Below are 22,016 nucleotides of genomic sequence, written 5' to 3' on the forward strand. Positions count from 1 at the left end.
TGACTGGAAAGTATTTGAATTCTTCCAAAATTGTTATCCACTCATTATAATTACCTTCTCAAGGAGTAAAACCAACACAGCAGTTGGTGAAGTCTTTATCTGGCTCTGTTAGCAAGAGGACGACTCGTTGCCATGGTAACCACGAAACTATATGCGGTTCCGGTTACATTCGTCATCACCATTGGGAACAGTACTTTAAGGAAATAGTCGTGACCAAGGTCAACTTACCAACCTTTCCGTGACCTTCGACCGCGTCGCACAATCTTTATCAGCCGACAGTTTATTCAGTTAATTTTTTTTATAAAATGTTATGTTTCTTTCCCCCGGACGTGAAGGCATCATTGGTTACATCATCACCAAGCGTCAGTTGCTACGTACATTTGTCGCGTCCACTTTGCTCAAACGACTATTAACTGAACTCTGAAACCAAATCCATACTTACAACTTATTATTCGCACACCTTGGCAAACCGTGTGTCGTTGTTACTTCCCTGTTGTTTGGGAGGCCGACTGATTTATTTATAAGTCTATCCGTGGACTCTTTGCGGACTTTCTCCATCTTCTGCCACCTTGTGTTAAGCGCTGCAGCTAGCTTGAGGCTAACGCGCAGTCCGACCAGAGCAGAATATCTGAGCAGCTTGGGCCGGAGTCGTGCTCAGAGGATGGACAGTGAAATCCAGCGAGATGGGAGAGTCCTGGACCTCACTGATGATGCCTGGAGGGAGGACAGACTGCCGTATGAAGATGTCACTATCCCTCTGGTAAATGTCGTTCAAACAGATTCATGTTAGCATTAGCAATAACTAATAAATAGATTTTTTAACGTGAGGTGCAGAAGACTTCAGTTTTCTGCCTGTGTGTAAGCTGATTAATGGCAATGTGAGCTCAAAACAAACCCGATCATATATCAGTTTGTAAATAACAGGTGTAGAGTACAGGAATCTAGATATTGTTTTTCAGAAGGTGTGACAGTTGCTGAGAAGTGAATGTAATTAGTTGTCATTTAACAGGATACAGTACAGTATTTTACACAAGCACATTCAGAGGCAGCTTTTGTCTTTATACATTCATACTGATGATGAGATGGTCTGCCCCTTTATTCATGGATCCCTGTCTCTGTTTTCTATCAGAGTGAACTGCCTGAGGCTGAGCAGGACAATGGAGGATCCACAGAGTCTGTGAAAGAACAAGAGATGAAGTGGACAGACCTCGCTCTGCAGAGCCTGCATGAAAACACACCGAGCACCGGGAGCTGAGGGACTGATCTGGAATCAGACTGTAGGACAAGGATTTGGGGCAGGATACTGGGCAGTTCTTGTATATGTGAACAATAACACTTCTTCATCTGAACGCAGACAGCAGCTCCAGACACCATCTTTTCACATTGTGTCTTTTGAGGGGTTTGCAGTTTGTTTCAGCTAAGCAGAAATTATGCAAACAATGTCTTTTGAAAAAGTATTAGATTTATATTGTAGTGTGTATATATAAATATTAAATATCAGCTTTGTTGTATAACATGTTCTTGAGACTTTTTCTCTTTAATTTTGATGGTGTCAGTTCTAGTTGATGCTGGGCAGTCCTCATATGTGTTAAACAAAAACACTTCTTCATCTTAAACCTGTTTTTTTTATTTTAAATGTCAGGAGAATAGTCACAACGATATATATGTATATACAATAAATGTAGTTTCTGTACATGCTGTAATTTAGTTACATGCTGTAACATGTTTAACAAGATATTGATAAGACCCAAACACAGACACACACAAATAATTGTTTTCACCAAAAGTAAGTTAAACCTACTGAAATACAAGAAAAAAATGCTCCTCTGAGTCACTGATATGCAATAAGGTGGACTGCAGCTAAAATTGGATGCACAACTAATAATTTTTTTTTAAAAGGGGAACATTTTTCAGAGTAAAATGATCATTCTCTGTCAAAACTATTTTGTTCATTGAACTTTGTTATCATTTTGAGGCTGCTGTTTTTGATGCTGTTATATTGAAAGATTCCCTTATTTATATAATGTTCTGTGCTTGATCTATATTTAGATCACTTAGACCTCAACTGAGCTCAATTGTATTCACAGCGGTGCAGTTTTTATTTCCAGCTGAGTTGTAAGGCAGTGCATTTAACCGTTTTAAAAAAACATACAATTCCATTTTGGAAAAACAATCAATTGTCTTTTCATAGTCTCTACAGGTAATTTCTGCTCTTAATGGATGGTTTTGAATCTAATGCAGTTGTCTCTCATCCATCATGACACAGGCTGAGTGTCTCTTTAGAAACCTCTCTGAGTGGTTTAAACCAGAAATAAAATCCTGACTGTAACTCCATCATCACTGTGTTTGTTTAGCCTCTGCCGTGAACCTGCGAACGTAGTCATGTGGCCCCTTCCCCAGCAGGGCTGAGGGGTGTCGGTAGGAGCCCCCAAGATGATCCCAGAGCGTGAAGTATTGTCCATAGTTGTAGTTGAAGGAGAGGTGATGGTCCACATGGTGAGCAGCTCCATTGATCAGACATATAAGGGGGCCAGGGATGAGGTACTTTCCATCATGTATAGAAATTGTCCAGATGTTGACAAAGACGAAGAGTGAGAGGTAGACGCCCTGTAATGTAAGTATGCCAGATGTCATTTACCTGGTAAGAGACCCCATATCAATAATGTACTTTTTTTTAAAAATTCATTGCTATTTTACTCTACTTTCCAAGCAAACCTCATCAGAATATGTCAACATACAGCCGGACCTGAAAATTATCCAAGTAAATCTGTATCATTGGGAAACATGCAGTACTCCTCAGACCTAACTACACGATATCAAGTAAAGGGTGGCAAAAAGACAGCACCTTGTGGAGGGGAAGGATGAAAGGGTAGATGTGATAGGGTAAGCTCGTCAGGAAGCCATCGAGTGGGTGGAAAGCATGGCTGGCAAAGGGTGTAGGGATCTTGAATATATGGTGCTTCTTATGTAAGTGCTGAGGGAGAGAAACACCAGTGTACGGAACAGGCAAACAATATCAACAAAGCTACTCAGTGAATTTCAGCTAGAAGCCCGTCTTACAAATAGATGTGATACAAATGTGCAGTTATTGATTTCATATACTGAGCTGTACTTCAGTTGTTAAGCCGTGATTGGCCAGAAATCAAAGAAGGTGGCATTTTCACAACTAACCCCACCACTGAGTAAGTTATTTTCAGTATAGATGTTATTTTTGGAAACCTAACCTGTGATAGTTGAATATTTTTGCAATGTAGTGGTAACCCAACAAGCTGTATACACAAAATTGACATATTATCACTCTTTTGATGCTGATACTGATATCGGGAGGTAAAGAAACTACAGTGCATATATAGTTTTGGCAATGACCCCTTAAATGTGGTTATCAAACACAAAGTATATGCACCAGAGGCAGGGTATCTTTGGGTTTAACAATAAACCTAGAGGGAATTTAGTAACTCTGAATTATCCAAAGCATATTTATCAGCATCATAATGTGTTAAACAAGTGCATTCAAATAAATATGCTAACGCTCACCTTGTAAATGCTCTTGTGATGCAAGAACCGGTGTATCCAGTAGATACACATATCAGTAAAGAGCAAGAAACCAGCAATGCTCAGGAATACCCCCGGCCAGCCTGAGACAGAAACAGAGGAGGTTAATGGGTCTCATTAGGACTAATTATTCTAGAGCCTATTTCACCAAATGAGCAGTCTTTCATTGATTGAACTTAAATTTTGAGTTGATTTAAGTGAAGATGAAACCTGGCCTGGGTTTTCCTCGTCTTACCCAGAGGACATTCACTTATGTTGTCAAAAAGCCTGCTGTGACCCTTGACCTCAAAGAGGAAAATGACCACTGTGGGGAAGCTCATCCAGAAGATGGAGGAAGTTGCGAGGTGAATCTCTTTTTTTACCTGGTTCTGATGTCAGATCAAAGACATGAAGTTAGGATTTGGGAGAAGTTTGCTTTGGAATTATTATGATGATATGTCGAAGCCACGACAAGGAGCTTAAATCTGTTGATTCTGGAAAAAAAACAACATATTTTTAAGAGTATTTTTCCTGTTTTAAACAGCTGTTTGCAGGATAGATGACAATGAGGTACTGTTTCTATTTTTGGCTGTGTAAGATCAATAAAGTTCATATGATGATGGTGAAACAGAGTAATCTTTGTTATAATGCAGTACTGAACCAACAGACTACAGAGCAGCTTCTTTCAGGCTGAGAGTATCCTCAATTCATCCTCAGAACTCTTCCATAGATAAATCTTCATTTCATGACTAATCTGACCTAAATAAGTCAGAATTTGACCCGAGAAATAGCCAAATCTTCTCAATGATGGTCTCATTTGCAAATTTAGGTCACAAAGACGAATAAGTACTAAATTGAGTTTCATAAGCACTTTAAAGTTCCCTGTTATATGCTTTTATCCTAAAAACAAAGGAGACCACAGTCACATCCCTGACCAGACAGCCTACCTCGAGAAAGAGTGGATGTTTCATGAGCTTGTGGTCAAATACATAGTAGAAGCTAAGCGCGCCAAAGCCCAGGTAAATGAGCTCCGCCCCCAGGTTGGTCAGCACCCACAGGCTGATCATCTGACGCAGAGCTCCATCCTCCGGCCATGAGGCCGGGTAAACATACGGAGTGAGGATGTATTTGTCTGCATTGTTCAGCACATGATCCATGGCTCTGTCTGTGAAGAGGGTGGAATATACAGTAAGATCAGCCTTGTGCTTAACCACCATGATTCAGCTAACTAAACAGAAGAAAACAAACTGCTGGCAGCATGAAGTAAAAGAACTGGATGTATGATGTCAAAAAACTTAAAAGGCATAGGTGTATAAGTAAATGTAGTAACTGACTTTCCAATCTGAGCACACTTTTTGAAATTGGATCTGCTTTAGCCAGAGCTTTTAGGCTGAATTCACCATGAAAGTCAGTCATTATCCTCACAACCTTATGTCTTTGGAAAGGCAGGAGAAGTTTCACAGTCCACAAAACACTTCAGGGGCATCACTGTTAAACAGTGAGATGGGGTGCACGCTAACAAATGTAGCTTAGCGGCTACAGTGAAGATTTCTGTTTAAAAAAGGGTCCCTCAGACCGTGAAACTTCACCCGACTTACCATCAGCATGAGACTGATTAGATGGTGACTGAATTTCTTATTTTTTTAAGTGAAATTGTCCTTTGAGATTTATATACATCAAATACACATTTAAAACATTTTAGCTTTACAGTATGTTTAATATGCAACACACTAACAGCATCATCAAAGGATTAAAGAACATAGTTGCAAGACAATCAAATTCGAGAATCATACCTGTACAAATGGCCACTGTCCTCATGCAAATGACACCAGCACCCCTTCACCCTGGCTGCTGTGGTGCTCCACTAATGACAACGTCACTTTGCTGATGATTGGTTATAAAAACCTTTATCTGATGTGTAACTGTTTAACCTGATTGATTAACTTTTCTCAGACCCAATCAGACTCTTCAGTAGTGATTTCCCCCACACACCTCTGCTGCAGAATTACCAAACATGTGGTGTGGTTCTAGAAATGTCTCAGCTTGGCCTTCATATATCCTTTATAGCTGTTTATATCCAAAGTTAATTCACTGTTAATGACTGACTCTTCACATTTTGATTCATACTTACTAATGCTAGCTAATTTAGCTTAATCCCAATTTTTGATTCCAGAATAATTACCATTAGCATGTACAACAGCCTACAGATATGGCTGGAATAAAACTGAAAACAAGTCAGAGCGGCAGAAGCATGACTTTGTACACCTGCCTTCACTGAAAACAAAATAAATCACATGCACTAAAAGCATTTTCACTTTGCGGTCAGATTTAATAAACTGATATTGTTTCAGTGTTAATCTCTACAGTCACTATTAAGAAATGAATAAACAAAAAGCTGTTTCATGCTATTGCCACTGAACTGACCTGCTTCAGACACCAGAAGTGGGTGAGCTATCCTAGTCAGTGGACAAGTCCTACTCCTCCTCCAGCAAAAGATTTGTGACAGAAAGCATGTGGCCTAATGCAGACCTAATGAAGTGTTTCATGTCGGATGAATGAAATACTGCTGTCATGAGTTCCAAGACGTTTTCCTCAAATGTAAAGAGCTTTTTTTTCAATAAGCTTTCTCAAGAAACTCTTCTTTGACTCATTTTAATGAGGCAGACAGTGTGCTGAGAGGATCCAGACAGATACAGACACGTCAGCCGTGCTGGAACCAGATCCCAGCATGCTCAGCAAATAACAAGAAGCTCAATAACCGCATAACTGACAGGGCATATCTGACTTTTTAAATAATCGGAAACGGCTCTTTAGCAATTAAACCTTGCGCTCTCTGTTTTTACGATCCTGGATCTGTTTAAACGCCAAATAAAGTCACCTGCAAGGGTAAGCCTGTCATTTTTTTTTGCAGCGCATGTGCCCTGCCCCATGCTGGGCTTTAGGATCAGATTCCATCCCTGAACCCTGAAGTGTCTGCCATTTCCAAACACGCATGCACCCAGTCTGAGTAAGAGATCATAAATAAGACCATCAGACTTTTCTTGTGGCATGTCTGCGTCAACACTTCCAATCCGTGACATAAGACCATCTCGGTGGCAACGACGTGCAGACTGTCACTGAGCAAGAAATACAAGAGGCCCGTGTGCTGGAGTATGAATCTGAACAACGGGCTGAATCCACTGTGCAGCTCAGTAAATTGATAACGGGTGACAAAACACTGTGTGTGCTGATGTTGATCACATTATTACGTCCACTTTTCAGTCCATTAACTTAATTTGCCTTTCTTCCTGAGGATGCAGACTGAATGCTGAGATGCCCTTTGCTGGAAATGGAAAAAGAAGTGCGTCACACTGTCTTTGCAACAGCCAGGATTTAAACTGGTGTCACTGAGCGAGAAATACAAGCGATCCTGTGCATGGACATGAGCTCTTTGGTCTAACCTCTTGGCCATTGAGCTAGCGAATGTGTGCGTATGTATATGTCAGTATGTATGTACACAAGTTAAATATTAGTTATAATGTAGAGCATGCAGCAAATACCCATAGGGTGGATCTGAACTATGAGTACAGAGATCATCAGGGCCAATCTTCAGAATTTTTTGATTGTCAGTATCTGTTATTTTACTGTCAGACTGTCGATAAAATGGACCAATTCATGTGCGACTTTGTCTCTGATGCGGCACCCTCTCACACAATGCCCCGGCCACAGCCCTATCTGATGGTGACACGTCACAATTTATAGCCTATAAACAAATGCAATCTGCAAAACAACTTGTAAGTAAATATATCAACCAAATGCAGTGGAGAGAAGGTATACAATAGCAAAAATAAAAATAGAAACACTCAAGTAACATACCTGAAAATTGTACTTAAGAGCAGTACCTGAGTAAATTCTACTTAGGTTTTCGTCCTTCACTGTTTTGCCCTAATTGTTACACAAAGAGTTAGATTTTTACTGCAAATGAACATCGCTCCCTGACCTGAGCCTAAGTACTTGACCTGCATCACAACTCGCACAAGTGAAGGCATTAACATTTATAAAGGAGACAAGATCTAATAGTTCAGCATATTTACATTGCTATAGGTCTAATCATTCATCCAAACAACCATGTGAATGTATGTACGAAGTTTGGATTTTTCCTCTTAAAGTAAGAAGATGAGGATTCCATCTTCTGACCATGAGATCATGAGGTACAAGCTCTATCCACTCTGCCACAGAGCAGCGATAACAGATATTGTTTAGCACTACTGGTGGGACTGCTAACAGCAAACCGTCTAAAAGTCTCCTGAAAGGAAAGCTGTCCACGTATATAAATGTGGGGATGTCTCCCTCTACAGCTCTCTGACGCAAACAGCACCTTCCTGTGAAGTGTGCACTCCCTTCCCGTCTTTCTCTAAATGTGGGCATATTTCCCTTTTCAAAACCACATATTTGAATGTCATAACCAAACAGCTATAGAAGGTAACAACTGAGCACCTTCGAGTAAATTTCTGTAAAGGTGAACTGCTGAATGGATTCCTACCAAACTAAGATGGAGGACAGGTTTTTTTTTTTTTGCCCAGAATAGACCCCATTAACTTTTGGTACAGATCTGGATAAAGGGACACATCCTGGATTTTCTTCTCACCTTCTTCAACGTTGTGAGATAGGACTTTGTTTTATTTAGTGACACTTTCAGTCATTTCTCAGGGAACAGTGCCTGAATCTTGAAGAAAAACTCAGCCGTATTTAGGTGACTGGTATCTACGGGTGAACACAAAAGGGGACTGTTGGGCCATGGCGGAGGTATGCACTCTACTGAGTGCCATTCTGGTTCAGTCTGTATTTCTACTGTACTGCCAATTCCCTGTTACTGTGGATCTAAATATCAGGAGATGGTCACGATGTTTTTTGGATATGTCAAGCCGATGGAGACTTCTTGTTCTCTGATAAGCTTCTGATGAACTCGTGGGTCCATTAAGTTCATGTTGATGTGAAATGTAACTGTCGCCAAGGAGTAGAAGGCTGATCAGGTCTGGTTTCTGTGTTCGCTGAATGATGGCTTCTTCCTCATCCTTTGAGACACTCCTTCTGACTTTGTATGATACGAGTTTGTTTGTCTCCAATAATGTGATTACAATATATAATCTACTTGTGATTTCAGTGTCTTTGTGTGTTAATTTAACTGTGTTCGGATTGCTTTTCAGAGAATTTCCATGACAAGTCTTAACAGACAGAATGAGGCGTCAGGGCCCTGATGGGTTTAATTAATGTCCTCAAGTGTTTTTGGTTTCATTATACTTTACTCATTACCTGTACTCTCCAACACCCCCTCTTGTTTAAATAAATCACAGTAATCATAGCAGATTAATCTCGGTGAATAATATAACTCCATGTATCATTGAGTCTGTTTGCAAAATCAAATTGTGCAACCAGATAAAATGACAGTTATTGAGTTCAGGCTTTCTCAGGAAAGTCACATTCTCTCTTACTCATCGTTCTTAACAATGTTGTTACGTCATGGACACCTTATATTTCAACTTTTGACTTTCACCGTCGTCAGAGTTAAAGGATAGGATTCTATTTCCTGCACTGAAATTGAGTAAAGTCTTCAAATCAAGGGTTTTAATTCAAAATATTCTCTATTTAAATATACAGACAACCAGACTAAATAGACAAACAAAAATGAAAAATAAACTGAAAACAGAAAATGAACACAGAGAAGTCAATCTAGTGATCGTGTCTCAAGTGATTTATTTTCTGTCAATTCAAGTTGCAAGTCATTAAAATAATTGACACAAGTCGACTTGAGTATAAGTCACAATGACTTGGACTTGAGATATCATTGTATGCTGATGCAACAGAACTTTTCCTGGATTTAAAGGCTGCGTTACAGTAAAGTTATGCCATTTTCTGAACTAACCAGACTGTTCTACTTTCCTTTAGTCACTTAGTCATTATATCCACATTACTGATAATGAATTGTGTCTTCATTGTGTGAAAGTACCAAAGCCAACCTTACAATATGTTGCAATATCTTTAAATAAATATTTGATTAAAGTCAATATTGGGACTGTCTGTCCGAGCAAATTTCAAAATAGGTTTAATTTTAAGGCCATATGGTCCAGCACTAGTTATTCGATGCTGTTAATTAGCTCCATGACCATTTTCCAACCATTTCCTATACTTAGAACCAATGTAAAGTGTCACAGCTAATGCAAAGTTTTTAATTATGTTGAGTCAATTAAAAAACTTAAATAACTATGTGTGTAATTTCTTACAGGAGAGGGAATAACCAACTGCCAATACATTTCTGTGGAAATATCCCTTGATGTTATCTAAAATAATTTAATAAAAACACAAGGCTCATGTACAAATCTGCATTCATTTAATTTAATCAGACTGTTTACTGTACGTAAAACACTAAATCATTGTTTTGGACAGATGCCTATACTTTAGGTTGAAACACAGTGGGTGGAACGCCAGATGTATGTCATGTGATTGTTGGCTATTGATTGATGTTTTAGTTGTTTCTAGACATTTGCACTCCGCTCTAAGTGTCACTCATCATTACGCAGTGATTTACATCTTTCACAACTCATGCTATGACTCAACTCATTACGGTCACTGACATGAACAATGTCACTGTCACTTCTGTGGAAAAACACAGCCGGGCGGTGGCGTCGCCGAGTGCAAAACAGGGACTCTGTTGCCTTCAGGCTCCCACTACAATGTCCTACATCTGAGGAAGTGAATGTAAACAGACGTCTGCCTATGTCTGCTAAATGTGACAAACATAGAAAACATAAAGGCAATCGCATCCACTGCTTGAAGTGAGTGTGCTGATAATATCCAGAGGATTCAGTACAACAGGGAGTATTCTAATACTTCAATAACTTCCTCATCGCAGGACAGCCTGTTATATGACGCATCTGTGATGATCTTTAAACATATTCATAGACGCTTCGACGATTTAACAAACAATAGCTATGCATGTCCTCTTGAGCTTCTTTTAAAAAAACAATAAGAAACCAAAACGCCACAGTTGTGTTGTGCGCTCGCGGCGCGAATTAGATATTTCCGTCTGCACGCGGTACGTAAAGGCAGCATACTACAATAGGCCATTTACTCAGCTCTGCTCACGAGCGCTGACTGAAGCGGCCGGGTGCAGAGCAGCAGGGGGAGAGGACACACAGCAGACACTGGGCTGTTCGCACCGTGTGCACACACCCCAAAACAATGATAAACAATACGAAAGATTTATATGTAAATCATGAGGAAATTAATAACAATAAGATGACACTATACGTCCGCAATGTTCATCTTCAACTGCTGAAAACCATTATCGAGACAAAAGAACAAAAAATAAAGGACAGTATTCATGTGACCACTGCAGGTCTGGGTTAATATTAATATTGATATTCATGTAAAATTATTAAATTGTAAGGGGATGTTTATTCTTTTTATTCTTTTTAAACATATGTTAGTATTTTATATGAAAGGATTCCGGAAATACAATGCACCTCCAGAATAAAACAGAATAACATGAAATAGCACGTCATTTTGTAAAGTATGGGATTGTTAAGTGCTGAGAGTAAAGACCAACCACTGGTATTAGAAATGTTAAACTCCTCTTTGACTCTAAATCTTAAAGCTGAAGTTACATTTAAAGACAATTTTACCTTAAAATAAAAAAAGAAGACGAAAAGGATCTGCGTAGCTTCAGATACAGACTTTTAATGGCTGCTTGTCTGTGATTTCATTTATTTTATTTCTTCGACACAAGTTATTATTCACAAAGCGAGTAAATATTTGAAACCATAGGTTGAAATACTATTTCCCCCCCATCCTACAGAACTTTTATTTCGAGTTAAGTGCACACACTGGAAGCCTTTATGGTACACGTGAAAGCATCTTGGCTCTGCTCCACATTTATCTTTCATTTTCGGAAATCCGTGCGCAAACTGAGCGCATGATCTGTGCACACTGCAATATGTGCTCACGGATTTCAACGTTTAAGGTAACTTCTCCCATATAGCCCCCGCGGTCTGACTACTGACCACATGAAAGAGGAAATTATTATCCTGATCTAAACATATTCTGTGTCCCTGTGCCTGAAAATAAACACATTTCATAGTCTGTTTTCTTTCTCACGGCATTTCTGATGATGTTTTCATCCGTGTTAACACATTAATTATTCCAGTCTTTATTGTCCCCAGGGGCAGAAAGGAGGTCTGGGGGCTTACGTAATTGACAGACAGTGTGCCAGTTTGTCTTCCCCTTTGTCCCGCTTCTTGTGTGGTTATCCAAACCGTGTGCACAAGCTTTTTGGCAATCGTTTACTACGTGCCTGCGAGCAGCGTGACAAGCGCATTTTTGCACCCGGTGCTGTTGTTCCCGGGACGCTATAAAAAGAGACACCCGCTCTGTGACATTCACAACACTGACTCAACTGAGACTGAAGACGCAATCACATCTCACGAAGAGAAACCTCGACATCACCTGAAAAATGGACCCTTGCGAGTGCTCTAAGAGTAAGTGTTCTCGGTTTATAGTTCTCATCCGATCGATCTGGTGCCTGTAGTGTTTGTTGAACCATTTTTGGTCAAATGGGCGAATAAATCTGAAACTGATGTGGCTTAATTTGTGTTTTCCAGCTGGAACCTGCAACTGCGGAGGATCCTGCACATGCACAAACTGCTCCTGCACCTCCTGCAAGAAGAGTAAGTCCCACAATCCTCAGATCCGTGACACGTGCAGAGTAATTCGTTCTAGTCATGAGCCAGAACACCTGAATAATTTAATTTGGCTTTTTTTTTTTTTTTTTTTTTTTTTTTTTTATCCAATTCATGTAGCATATTGTATTTCCTCACCACTGAGTAAACTCGGTCGTGATTTAAGAATTGGGCACTTATGCTGACTTGCTACCGAAATCAGCTTCTACATAAATGTAGCCGGCTGCCCAGGTGATTTTAATTGGCTGTGATTTACACATTTTAGTCATCCATTAAGTTGATCTTTGCTTTCAAACTATGCTCTGACTTAAAATGTCAGAGCAAGTTAACCCAAAGATGCTACTGCCTCATACAATGGAAAGACTAATTTTTAGTCCACAAAATATTTCTGAAGCTTGAAAGCCTTGCACAAACTTGTAAACAGAAGTAGATGTGGGGGGGGGGGGGTCAAACTAGAGCACTAAATTCAGATGGTGTGCCCTAATGTTCTTAGCTCTTCAGCTACAGTGAAGCTATCTGATTAAAGGTGTAAATGACAACTTTAACTTCATCACTTTCTGGAGATTTTTTCCCCCTCAGATTAACTGACTGCTGTTGTCACTGTTTATCATTGCAGGCTGCTGCTCATGCTGCCCAGCCGGCTGCAGCAAGTGCGCCTCTGGCTGCGTGTGCAAAGGGAAGACGTGCGACACTAGCTGCTGCCAGTGAGGAGTCTGCAACATCAGCTGCTTGCTGCCCTTGTGATGGCGCCTGTGTGTGACCCATTTAACATCTATTGCAGTAGCAAATGTCCAGAGAAGTCTATTTTGTACCTGTCTTCAGTGTTGAAATAAACATGTTTCCTTAAAGCATAATCTGTCTCAGTTTTGCTTATAGCTGTGTATGCGTATAGAGTTTCAAGCCTTGGCATAAAATGAGCTGGTGTCAGTTGCTGTGGTATACAAGCTGAGGCTCCATAATCATGTGATTATGGCTGCAGACTCTGCTTTCAATAATGGTGGAGGGTCAAGTGCAGGCTTGTTATCGTTCAACCAAAATGCTACGCCATGCTCAAGAAGGCTGATGTTTCATAGTCCCAAAAACATTCTGGAGTGGACAGCGAAGCCCTGAGATCCTGAAAAGCTGCTCCCCGTGAGCCGAAAGCTACAGTCCAAGACTCCGATTGCACAGGACGGTTGTTTGGGCACTTTCCAGTTAATGTTTAGAGTCCATCTGCTTCAGTTAAAAGAATGCTTTGAAGCTCCTGATTTGTGGACTGAACTTGCCTTTCCATCAGCATGGTGATAAGGAGATGTCCATTTTAGGTTGAACTTTTTTCCTTTTAAAGCAGCCAGTGTGTGTGGTCCCAGTCAAGGGTTTGTAAATGCATGAGGTATATCAACATACACATTTAACCTTCTCAGACTTTTTGCATTAAGGATTTACAGACCTGACAACATTTTAGAGCACATGCAAACATTTTAAAGATTCAAAGTGTTTGTCATATGCACAGTAAAGAAACATGTTTCTCTGTACAATACATTTCTTTGCTGTCTACAGAATGCCAACAATGTTTTTTTTTTTTAAAAAAATATATACAATAAACAAAGTTAAGTATTTTTATAAGGCACATGTGAATATGTGATTGTAAACTCTGCTGTTTAGGAGTCTGACCGTGTCGGGGGTGGGTGGGGTCTTTGAGGATGGAGGCAGCTCTCCTGTGGACTCACGTTCTGAGCAAATGTATGTGCTTCTCACGTTCCAATCGTCTGAGGACCACAGACTATTCTTGGACTATCTTTTTTTCTATTTTATTTCTTACTTTTAAGGGAAGATTAAACAATTTTCCCTGAAAACAGAGGGACCTTCACCTACACGGAACGTTCTAATCACGCGGTTTCTGGCAGGAAGAGGGACGGTGACGTACACCGGAAGTGTGGCGTTGTTTCTATGTTCGGGCGGAATTTTAACCAGTGTTTTCGTCGTCCTGGAGTTATACTAATAGTTACTTAGACTGTACTGGTATTATAGTAATTATAAGTGCCTAACCATGCCGAAGGTCGTGTCTCGAAGTGTCGTGTGCTCGGACACCAGAGACAGAGAGGAGTACGACGACGGAGAAAAGCCTCTCCATGTGTACTACTGCCTGTGCGGTCAGATGGTTCTGGTGTTGGACTGCCAGCTGGAGAAGCTGCCCATGAGGCCGAGGGACAAAGCCAGGGTGATCGATGCGGCCAAACATGCCCACAAGTTCTGCAACGTGGAGGTGGACGAAAACGCGTACATCAAGAGAGCAGAAGGCATCGAGCGGCAGTACCGCAAGAAGTGCGGCAAGTGCGGCCTGCGGCTCTTCTACCAGCACCAGGAGAAGAACAACCCGGCCACCTTCATCGTGGACGGGGCCGTGGTGAAGTTCGGCCAGGGCTTCGGCAATACCAGCGTCTACAGCCAGAAACAGCCGGAGGCTCCCAAGAAAGTCCGTGTGATGATGACCAAGAGGACCAAAGACATGGGCAAGTTCAGCTCTGTGACAGTTTCCACAATCGACGAGGAGGAGGAGGAGATCGAGGCCAGAGAGGTAGCGGACTCCTACGCGCAAAACGCCAAAGTGATTGAGAAACAGCTTGAGAGGAAAGGCATGAGCAAGAGGAGGCTGCAGGAGCTGGCTGAGCTGGAGGCCAAGAAGGCGAAGATGAAGGGAACGCTTATTGATAATCAGTTCAAGTAGAGTATTGTAAATGAAGGACAGACTGGGAGAAAAGTTATGATCATCCACGGAGGCTCAATTTCTGATCTGTCCAGTGCATAGAGAGGACAATACTTGGACAGGACTTTGATCAGTACTGGACTGGTGATTTTTTTTTTTTTTTTTTTTTTTTTGTTTAAATATATATAGGTGCTGTACATTCAGATTTTGATCTTGGATCGAGGCTGCACACCAGTTATTTTTGTTCAAAATATTCATTTGTACATAAACTGAGACATAATAAACATGTTTGGGTACTTTTAATGCTTCTGTTCTTTAGTTCAAGGTCACTGATCTTAAATACTGTCAGATAGTGTGTAGAGGTATTGACAAAACAAGTGTCAGTGCCCACTTTTAAATATGGCTCTAAATGATTGATGAATCCATGAAACAATATTGTAAAGGGCATTGTTATGTACACTTACTAAAGCTGAAGTGACTAATCAGTTACACAATTAAATTAATCATTTAGGCCATTTATCAGGAAAAAAATGTTAACTTTATCTGGTTCCATCCTCAACTGTGAAGATTTTACAGCTTTTGTCTGTTTCCTGAAGGTCTGTTAACGCCCCTTACTTTGTCAAAGTGAGATATTTTCAGCTATGATCAGAAGTGAAAGCACAACGTTCTGAAATTCTATAACTCTTGTACGTGATTTTAACAGTTAACAATACTACATAATTTTAATGAATACATTACATTCTTATCACTGTTTGTAATACTTGTAATATAAACAGGATAAGACCGTTTTTTGAGGGCTTCTGAGTCATTCGTGATCTCAAAGATGGGTAAATGTAGGCTAGTGTCTAACTGGCCTACATCAGCACCTCAATGTGGGTCACAAAAAAAGAGGACAAATTAGGAGAACAATGTGTGTTGTAGACTGGATGAAACACTTTGCCACAGCTGATAAACAATTAAAAGTATTTAGGGCTGCAGATGTAGGCCTGGGTCTGTCTTTCTCTTGGTTTAGGACAGAACTTTGAATAATATGTTAAATGGTTACGAACAAATGCAACTACAAAATGCAATCTCCACAGATTACTACTGTAGATTGTAGAGAAACACTAACAAGCATAACATGTACATCTTAAATTATATGATTGTCTTCAACTTCAAACCCATGAGTACACTCTGTTTGTTTTAAGGACTAGTGGCCCTGAAAGTATGACTTTTTTTTTTTTTTAATGTCTTCATGTTATTAATTGTCAAGACAGGTAAACGGCCCAGTTGAAAATAATTATCAATGGCTCAGTTCCATTTTAGTGAACAGTGACTCAAACAATAATGCCCTATAATAAATGCAGCAGTGATGTCATTCCATTTCCTCCCGTGACTTGTCAAAATGTCTGCTGTGATAAAGGAGCAAAATTATTGATCATTAAATTCTTTTGGGACATAGATCACATATTTGTTCTTCTGGAGCAAATATACATTTGCTGCTTGTATTTGATCAATACAATTAGTGAATTAGAGGTTAGGTAAAAGCTTCAAGATTTCTGTATGACAGGCGTACAAGCACGGCTCCGATACCCTGCCTGTGTCTGCTGTCTGTTTTGTATAACAGAAAACAGTTGTAGGCTATCATTCTGTATTATATAATGAAGTATCTCTGGGAGTTTTTACTCCACATGACCAGTTCTGTCCTCATGAAGCAACAGACTGTCGCCTGGAAGCAGCCATCTGGGCTTTGTGATTTAGCTACAGCCAGTGGTTTCCTCTCATGAGGAAACAACAAAGGCTCAAGTAAAAACAGCAAAGGATGTCAGAGCTTTTTTAATTCATGTCTGACAGTCATAATGATGAGCCCTGTCTCCATGTGGGGACCCAGCAGACAGTTGCTCAACAGCTACACCTGAGCCTGTTGTAGAGTCTTTTGTTATCAGTAGTGATGTAATGACTTTAGAGCTGACAACAGCGTCAAATATGTTTTATAAAGACCAAAAAGTCATAGAGTTAATTGTCTATTGCTGAGTAAGGGTCATCATTTTTTCATTATTTAAATCTCCTATGTCTAATCATTTTCTAGTACAAATAATATTTTTGAAATGAGGATGATCATAAACATGAGAAATATTTGGAGATTTTAGCAGTATAACAATTGAATTTAAGAAAACCAGGAATGTTATTTGTATTTTCCAAAGTACATAACATTGTTGAATAAAAATAGCTATATGATTGCTGTAGTGGTATGATATATTTGGGGAAAGTAAATGTAATTTGCAACAGTAGCAGTAGCAACAAATGACATTTTTGCTACTTTTTCATGTGAGACATTTCTCTAGGCACAAGCTTTAAAGGAGATAAGGTCAGTTTACTAATTTACTAATGTGTTTTGCGCCTAACTCCCTTGACCCATGTCTGGTGTTTTGACTGCAATCTATAAAGCTTTGGTTTTACATGACCTAGATAACCCCAAAGTAATGCAGTGTTGCTTCACATGACGGCCCTGAACATCTAAAGGGTAAAAAGTTCAACATTAGGTTGCTGATGTGCTACATCAGGTGTTTCATGTGTTCTCTTTATCTTTATGTTTTTATTTTTCAATAGTTGTATCAGCAACAACTTTCAAGACAGTTATAAAATTCACACTATGTTAGATACCCTTGCAAAAACAAACTGTGAATATGAATGCACATTTCAACAAATTAAGGGGTTTTCGTGCTTTCAGCCTTATGCATATTGAGCAGGCATACAGGTGGGAGGAATTGTGTTACATGATTACAAATATTATTCCTGTGCTTTTGGTCAAGCTGCTGTCAAGCCTCATTATCAAAGGTAAGACCTATTTAATCCAAAAAAAAAAAAAAAGCGCAGTTGTTTTCGCTGTTTTTGCTAATCTGAGAGCCTGTCATGTCTCTTTCCCATTCATCACATACTAAAGGCGCATTAACCATAAAAAGAAGATGATACGAGAAAAATGATTTGTCCCGTGTCAGTGTTTAAGTAGCATGGATTGTATCATGAGTTACTAGCTGTAAAACATTTTGTGGCCCTAGAGGAAGGATCTGACAAATTGCCTCTAGTGACTCAGTGGCTAAGCTGTAGTGGAGTAAAAAAGGGGATACCTCTGGTTCTGCTGTATCAGTTTGGATCATCTGTTTTCAAACTGTCCATGTTGTCGTTCAACAGTCCTACAGGAGCGCAATACCGAGCAGTGGACTGCTTTTCAAATTCAATTCAAATTTTCAAACTTTGTGACCCAGAATGCAACTGGCCGCAGAGTGACATCACTCTGATTACATGCAGCATGCAGCATACAAAGGGCTTTTCACATATGCAGTTAACTGTAAACACACTGTGTGTAAAGTTGGTGTAGTTACCCTTTAAGCGAGTTCACAGTTTGCCGTTGGGCTGTTTGTCAAAGTCCTCCCGTCCAGCTGACAGAGCAGCGGGGTTAGTCACATCTTGAAAGAAGGCGAAGAAGTGTGATTTCCGGGTATCGTCCAATCAGCATCGACTCCAGAAGTGCCGGGGCAAATAATATACTTTCCTGCATGTTGTACCACTGCTGAGAAAAAATTAATAAGAGACAGTAACTGTAAACACATTCAGCCGAGGAATAAAGACAGGACCCTAGATTCAACTGTCCCAGACAACAGGTATGTAATATGTCAACCTGCAACAATGTTCAGTCAAATATTAGGATGATTAAGACGATACAACTGGCAGCATGCGAGACCGTTAGCCTGCTGGCTAACAGTTGAGCGCCATTCATTTTGACATAAAGCTAACTAGTGTAGCACACTAACAACGCTTTAAATTTCTCACATTTGTAGTTTTAACATCTAATTCGCTCTTATCAACAACCGGAATAACCTGTCTGTTGTTGTTAACACGAGTAAGGCGAGTTTCTAAACTAGTTAGCCGAGGTGCTAGCATTGTGCTAACGCTAAGCTGAATGACAACCACCAAAGTCCATGCGCGCGCTGTAGGTGTCACTTTGTTTATGTGAGCTGTCAAAAGATGTCCTGGTACATGTATGTCATTCAAACTCGAGGCTACATATAGTTTCTTCACAGTTTGGATGTTTCTTACACTAAGTACTTCCAGATGTGAAGGTTCTTGGAAACGGCCAAGTCACAGACTGTATAGAAAGATGTAAAATAAACAATGACATTGCCTCTGTTATTAAATTTTACATTGTAAGTATTAAGTTAAGTCCACACGCCATGCAAACTGTACATTATATATATCTTTGCATACAGTCCAATTGTCAAGTGAAGAAACATGACACATGGAAGTTGTTTAGATATAAAGAGCAACACCTAACATAAGTTAAACAATATTCAATACAGCATACTTCAGTGTCCCTACTTACACAGTATCCTCCCCCCCCCCCCCCCCTTTTTTTTTGGCAGTGTCTGCTCTGTACGCCAGTCTATTTGATTTGAAAAGCAGCTATGACCAAGTACTGCCTTGAAGTTTGAATATGAGGTTGTTTACATGGTTATAGATCCTTACTGCTGAATTATTCATTTAATGATTGATTAATGTAGGGCTCTGTGGTTGTGATTTAAAAAATCTAGAACTGGGCAACGATATCAATTGTCCTGATATGTTTTTGACCAAACTTCCGATATTGAAATTGGAGCAATGTTGGTGCTTCAACAAAATATGAACATAATGAGATTGATTGAGATGTCATATCTAAATGAGTAAAGACAAGTATGAAAACAAGAAGAACAACCTGGAAAATTAAGAAAATGACATCATATGACTGTAATGCAGCCTTTAAGCAGGAAAAGACACGCTTATGCCATATCAAAACTTAATGATATCCACAATATAACACATTATGTAGTCTCATATCACAGTGACGATATAATATTACATTTTTTCCCAATCCTTTTATTGAAGTGTACAACCCACATACATCAGCAGACACTCAGTATATTCCATGGTGATGCTCTGCCAGGCCTGTACAGCAGCCATCTTTAATTGGTGGGTACTTTATTAATCCTTGACAGGAAATTAATTCACAAAAAAAAAGCTGCAAATTTCTCTTCTGGCACAGTGTGTAAAGTCATAGTTCCAAGCTTCACATAATATTCTGGCTTTGTTTGGCATTTTTAAATACAATTATCAAGCCTGTCAACTGTTAGACCTTTTGCTAAGCCAGTCATCCAACCCTTTATCCCTTTGAGTTTGGGGTAATATCCCCAAACAATGTTTATCACAATTATGACTATGCCTGCCCTCAAATTGAAGCTAAAAGATTGTGTTTTAATCTCATAGTAACTGTTTCATGTTTAATTGAATGTGGTGGAACACAAAGACTGCATCACTGTTCAACTACTTACAGACCTCACTTGTACTGTTTACCATATCTCCCAGCTGTATTTATATGGTATTGAAATACATTGTCTGTTTTTACTCCTGTAAATACTCTTCCTCTCCTTGTCTAGAGGTATGGATGCAGAGGGCTTCGGGGAGCTGCTGCAGCAGGCAGAGCAGCTAGCTGCTGAGACGGAAGCGGTGTCAGAACTGCCGCATGTTGAGAGGAACCTCCAGGAGATCCAGCAGGCGGGGGAGAGGCTTCGATCCCGCACCCTAACCCGCACCTCTCAAGATGCTGCTGATGTTAAAGCGTAAGGAATATTTCCCATGAAAAATCTCTGTCACCCCAGTATGCTCCTGTTTAGTGCCCTATGCAGAACCTATACAGACTGTAATACAAATCCATCTGCTTCTTTAAGATAAACAGTCATTTTACATACTCCTTACCTGACCCTTTGATTTGCCTTTTTTGGGGGGAAATAACTGATGGTTATGTTAACATTTGTTTTTGTTCAGGGATTGTTATTCAAGGCCAGCTGAAACAATGCTTTCCTGAATAAGTAACCCCTTTTCTAACCCTCAAAAACACAAATATTTGTTACACCTGGTGATGGCTCTCCTGGCTTCTTTTGAGCATGTCTGTAAATCACCCCTTTTTATCATATTTAACAGATAATATTTAAAATCTTAAAGCAGACATAGATAATATTGTATTTAGAACAATAAACAGCCAAATTGTTGATGAAACGTAAAATGCAACCACCCTAAATTGAAATGACAGTGTTGTTTGGGGAAATATGTAAAACAAGTTTTAATTGAGTTTTTTTATACATCTCGAACATTTATTTTTGAATTGGTTAATTTTTTGTCATAAATGCCCAAAATGAAGCCTGTGTTATTTGTTTGGAGGCTACTTGATGTTATCTTTAACCAGTGAAAACTAATAGTAGCATAGCCTCTTGTGCCCTCTAGTGCTTGATGAAAAAAACTACAGTTCATTTTCAGTCTCAGTTTAGTCTGTATATTATATTCATTTATTCTCTCTGTCTTTCTCTTAGGTCAATCCTCCTTGGTTCCAGAGGTTTAGACATCTTCCATATTTCTCAGAGGTTGGAAAGTCTAAGTGCTGCCACCACTTTTGAGCCGCTGGAGCCGGTCAAGGATACAGACATACAGGTATGAATGACCTACTGAGCTGTGAGTCCAGTTAGCTGCTAGTTTTGCAGTCTTGTGGCGCTTACACGGATTGTTTCAGCACATACAGACTCACCAGTGTATGTATTCGGTGAAATCCAAAAAAAGAGTCCAATTTATATAGCTTCAGATATCATAAAATTTGAAAATGATCAGTCTTTCTCTAAAAAACCTTGTTTGGCTTAACATTCATTTTTGTAAATATCAGTTTGCAGAAAGATACATTAACCAGATAACAACAAAAAAGTAAAATAATTTCAGCATTCAGTAATTAGCTATAGATGATAAAAACCCTGCTGATAAAATCTGGATGATGAAAGTTCGCTGCAAAGATTTCTCGAAATAAATCTAGAAAGTTTGAAGTTTGTCGCAAGGGGTTAGCAGCATTGAAGGTGCAAGAGGTAACATAGACATAGACATACTCACAAGCACCTAAGTGAGTTAACTGGTCCTATGGAAAAATAAGGGTCATTGATCTGCTGACAATGAAGAATGGTTATTAGAGTCCTAAACGATGTACTGATGAACAGTGACCCTCTTGACCCTAGAGTGAGTTACACCAAACTGACATC

General features: G+C 39.6%; 5 protein-coding genes across 9 annotated transcripts in view; 4 read left to right on the forward strand and 1 right to left on the reverse strand.

Annotated features, from left to right (window-relative positions):
• The first annotated feature begins 193 nt into the window (after positions 1–193).
• On the forward strand, positions 194–1,520 carry anapc13 (anaphase promoting complex subunit 13). The gene is made up of 2 exons (XM_030425622.1): positions 194–760; positions 1,130–1,520. The coding sequence occupies exons 1-2, from the start codon at positions 662–664 to the stop codon at positions 1,253–1,255; spliced, it is 225 nt and encodes a 74-aa protein (XP_030281482.1). The 5' UTR covers positions 194–661; the 3' UTR covers positions 1,256–1,520.
• Positions 1,521–1,605: 85 nt separating this feature from the next.
• LOC115586498 (lathosterol oxidase-like) lies at positions 1,606–18,418 on the reverse strand. Of its 4 annotated transcripts, none has more exons than XM_030425619.1 (6): positions 18,294–18,418; positions 4,479–4,696; positions 3,788–3,920; positions 3,535–3,635; positions 2,846–2,974; positions 1,606–2,607 (listed from the first exon to the last, which is right to left on the reverse strand). In XM_030425619.1, exons 2-6 carry the CDS (start codon positions 4,686–4,688, stop codon positions 2,338–2,340), a joined length of 843 nt encoding a protein of 280 aa, XP_030281479.1. In that variant the 5' UTR covers positions 4,689–4,696; positions 18,294–18,418; the 3' UTR covers positions 1,606–2,337. The 4 variants fall into 4 exon arrangements, with proteins under 4 accessions (XP_030281479.1, XP_030281478.1, XP_030281480.1 ...); XM_030425618.1 differs by lacking the exon at positions 18,294–18,418 and adding an exon at positions 5,325–6,533; XM_030425620.1 differs by lacking the exon at positions 18,294–18,418 and adding an exon at positions 5,956–6,532.
• On the forward strand, positions 11,782–13,099 carry mt2 (metallothionein 2). The gene is made up of 3 exons (XM_030425623.1): positions 11,782–12,044; positions 12,168–12,233; positions 12,862–13,099. The coding sequence occupies exons 1-3, from the start codon at positions 12,020–12,022 to the stop codon at positions 12,951–12,953; spliced, it is 183 nt and encodes a 60-aa protein (XP_030281483.1). The 5' UTR covers positions 11,782–12,019; the 3' UTR covers positions 12,954–13,099.
• steep1 (STING1 ER exit protein 1) lies at positions 13,993–15,234 on the forward strand. Its single transcript, XM_030425621.1, has one exon. The coding sequence runs from the start codon at positions 14,275–14,277 to the stop codon at positions 14,950–14,952; it is 678 nt and encodes a 225-aa protein (XP_030281481.1). The 5' UTR covers positions 13,993–14,274; the 3' UTR covers positions 14,953–15,234.
• A 20-nt stretch (positions 18,419–18,438) lies between the features above and the next one.
• Positions 18,439–22,016, forward strand: part of nup93 (nucleoporin 93) — a 42,316-nt gene continuing 38,738 nt past the window's right edge. For both annotated transcript variants that reach the window (XR_003984883.1, XM_030425610.1), the window contains exons 1-3: positions 18,439–18,572; positions 20,379–20,561; positions 21,309–21,426. Coding sequence is in view for 1 of the 2 variants with exons in the window: in XM_030425610.1 (XP_030281470.1) it covers positions 20,383–20,561; positions 21,309–21,426 (297 nt within the window). In the remaining variant the exon portion in view is untranslated. The remainder of the gene's footprint in view (positions 18,573–20,378; positions 20,562–21,308; positions 21,427–22,016) is intronic.

The sequence above is a fragment of the Sparus aurata genome, chromosome 8, assembly GCF_900880675.1.
Source record: "Sparus aurata chromosome 8, fSpaAur1.1, whole genome shotgun sequence".
Taxonomy (NCBI): domain Eukaryota; kingdom Metazoa; phylum Chordata; class Actinopteri; order Spariformes; family Sparidae; genus Sparus; species Sparus aurata.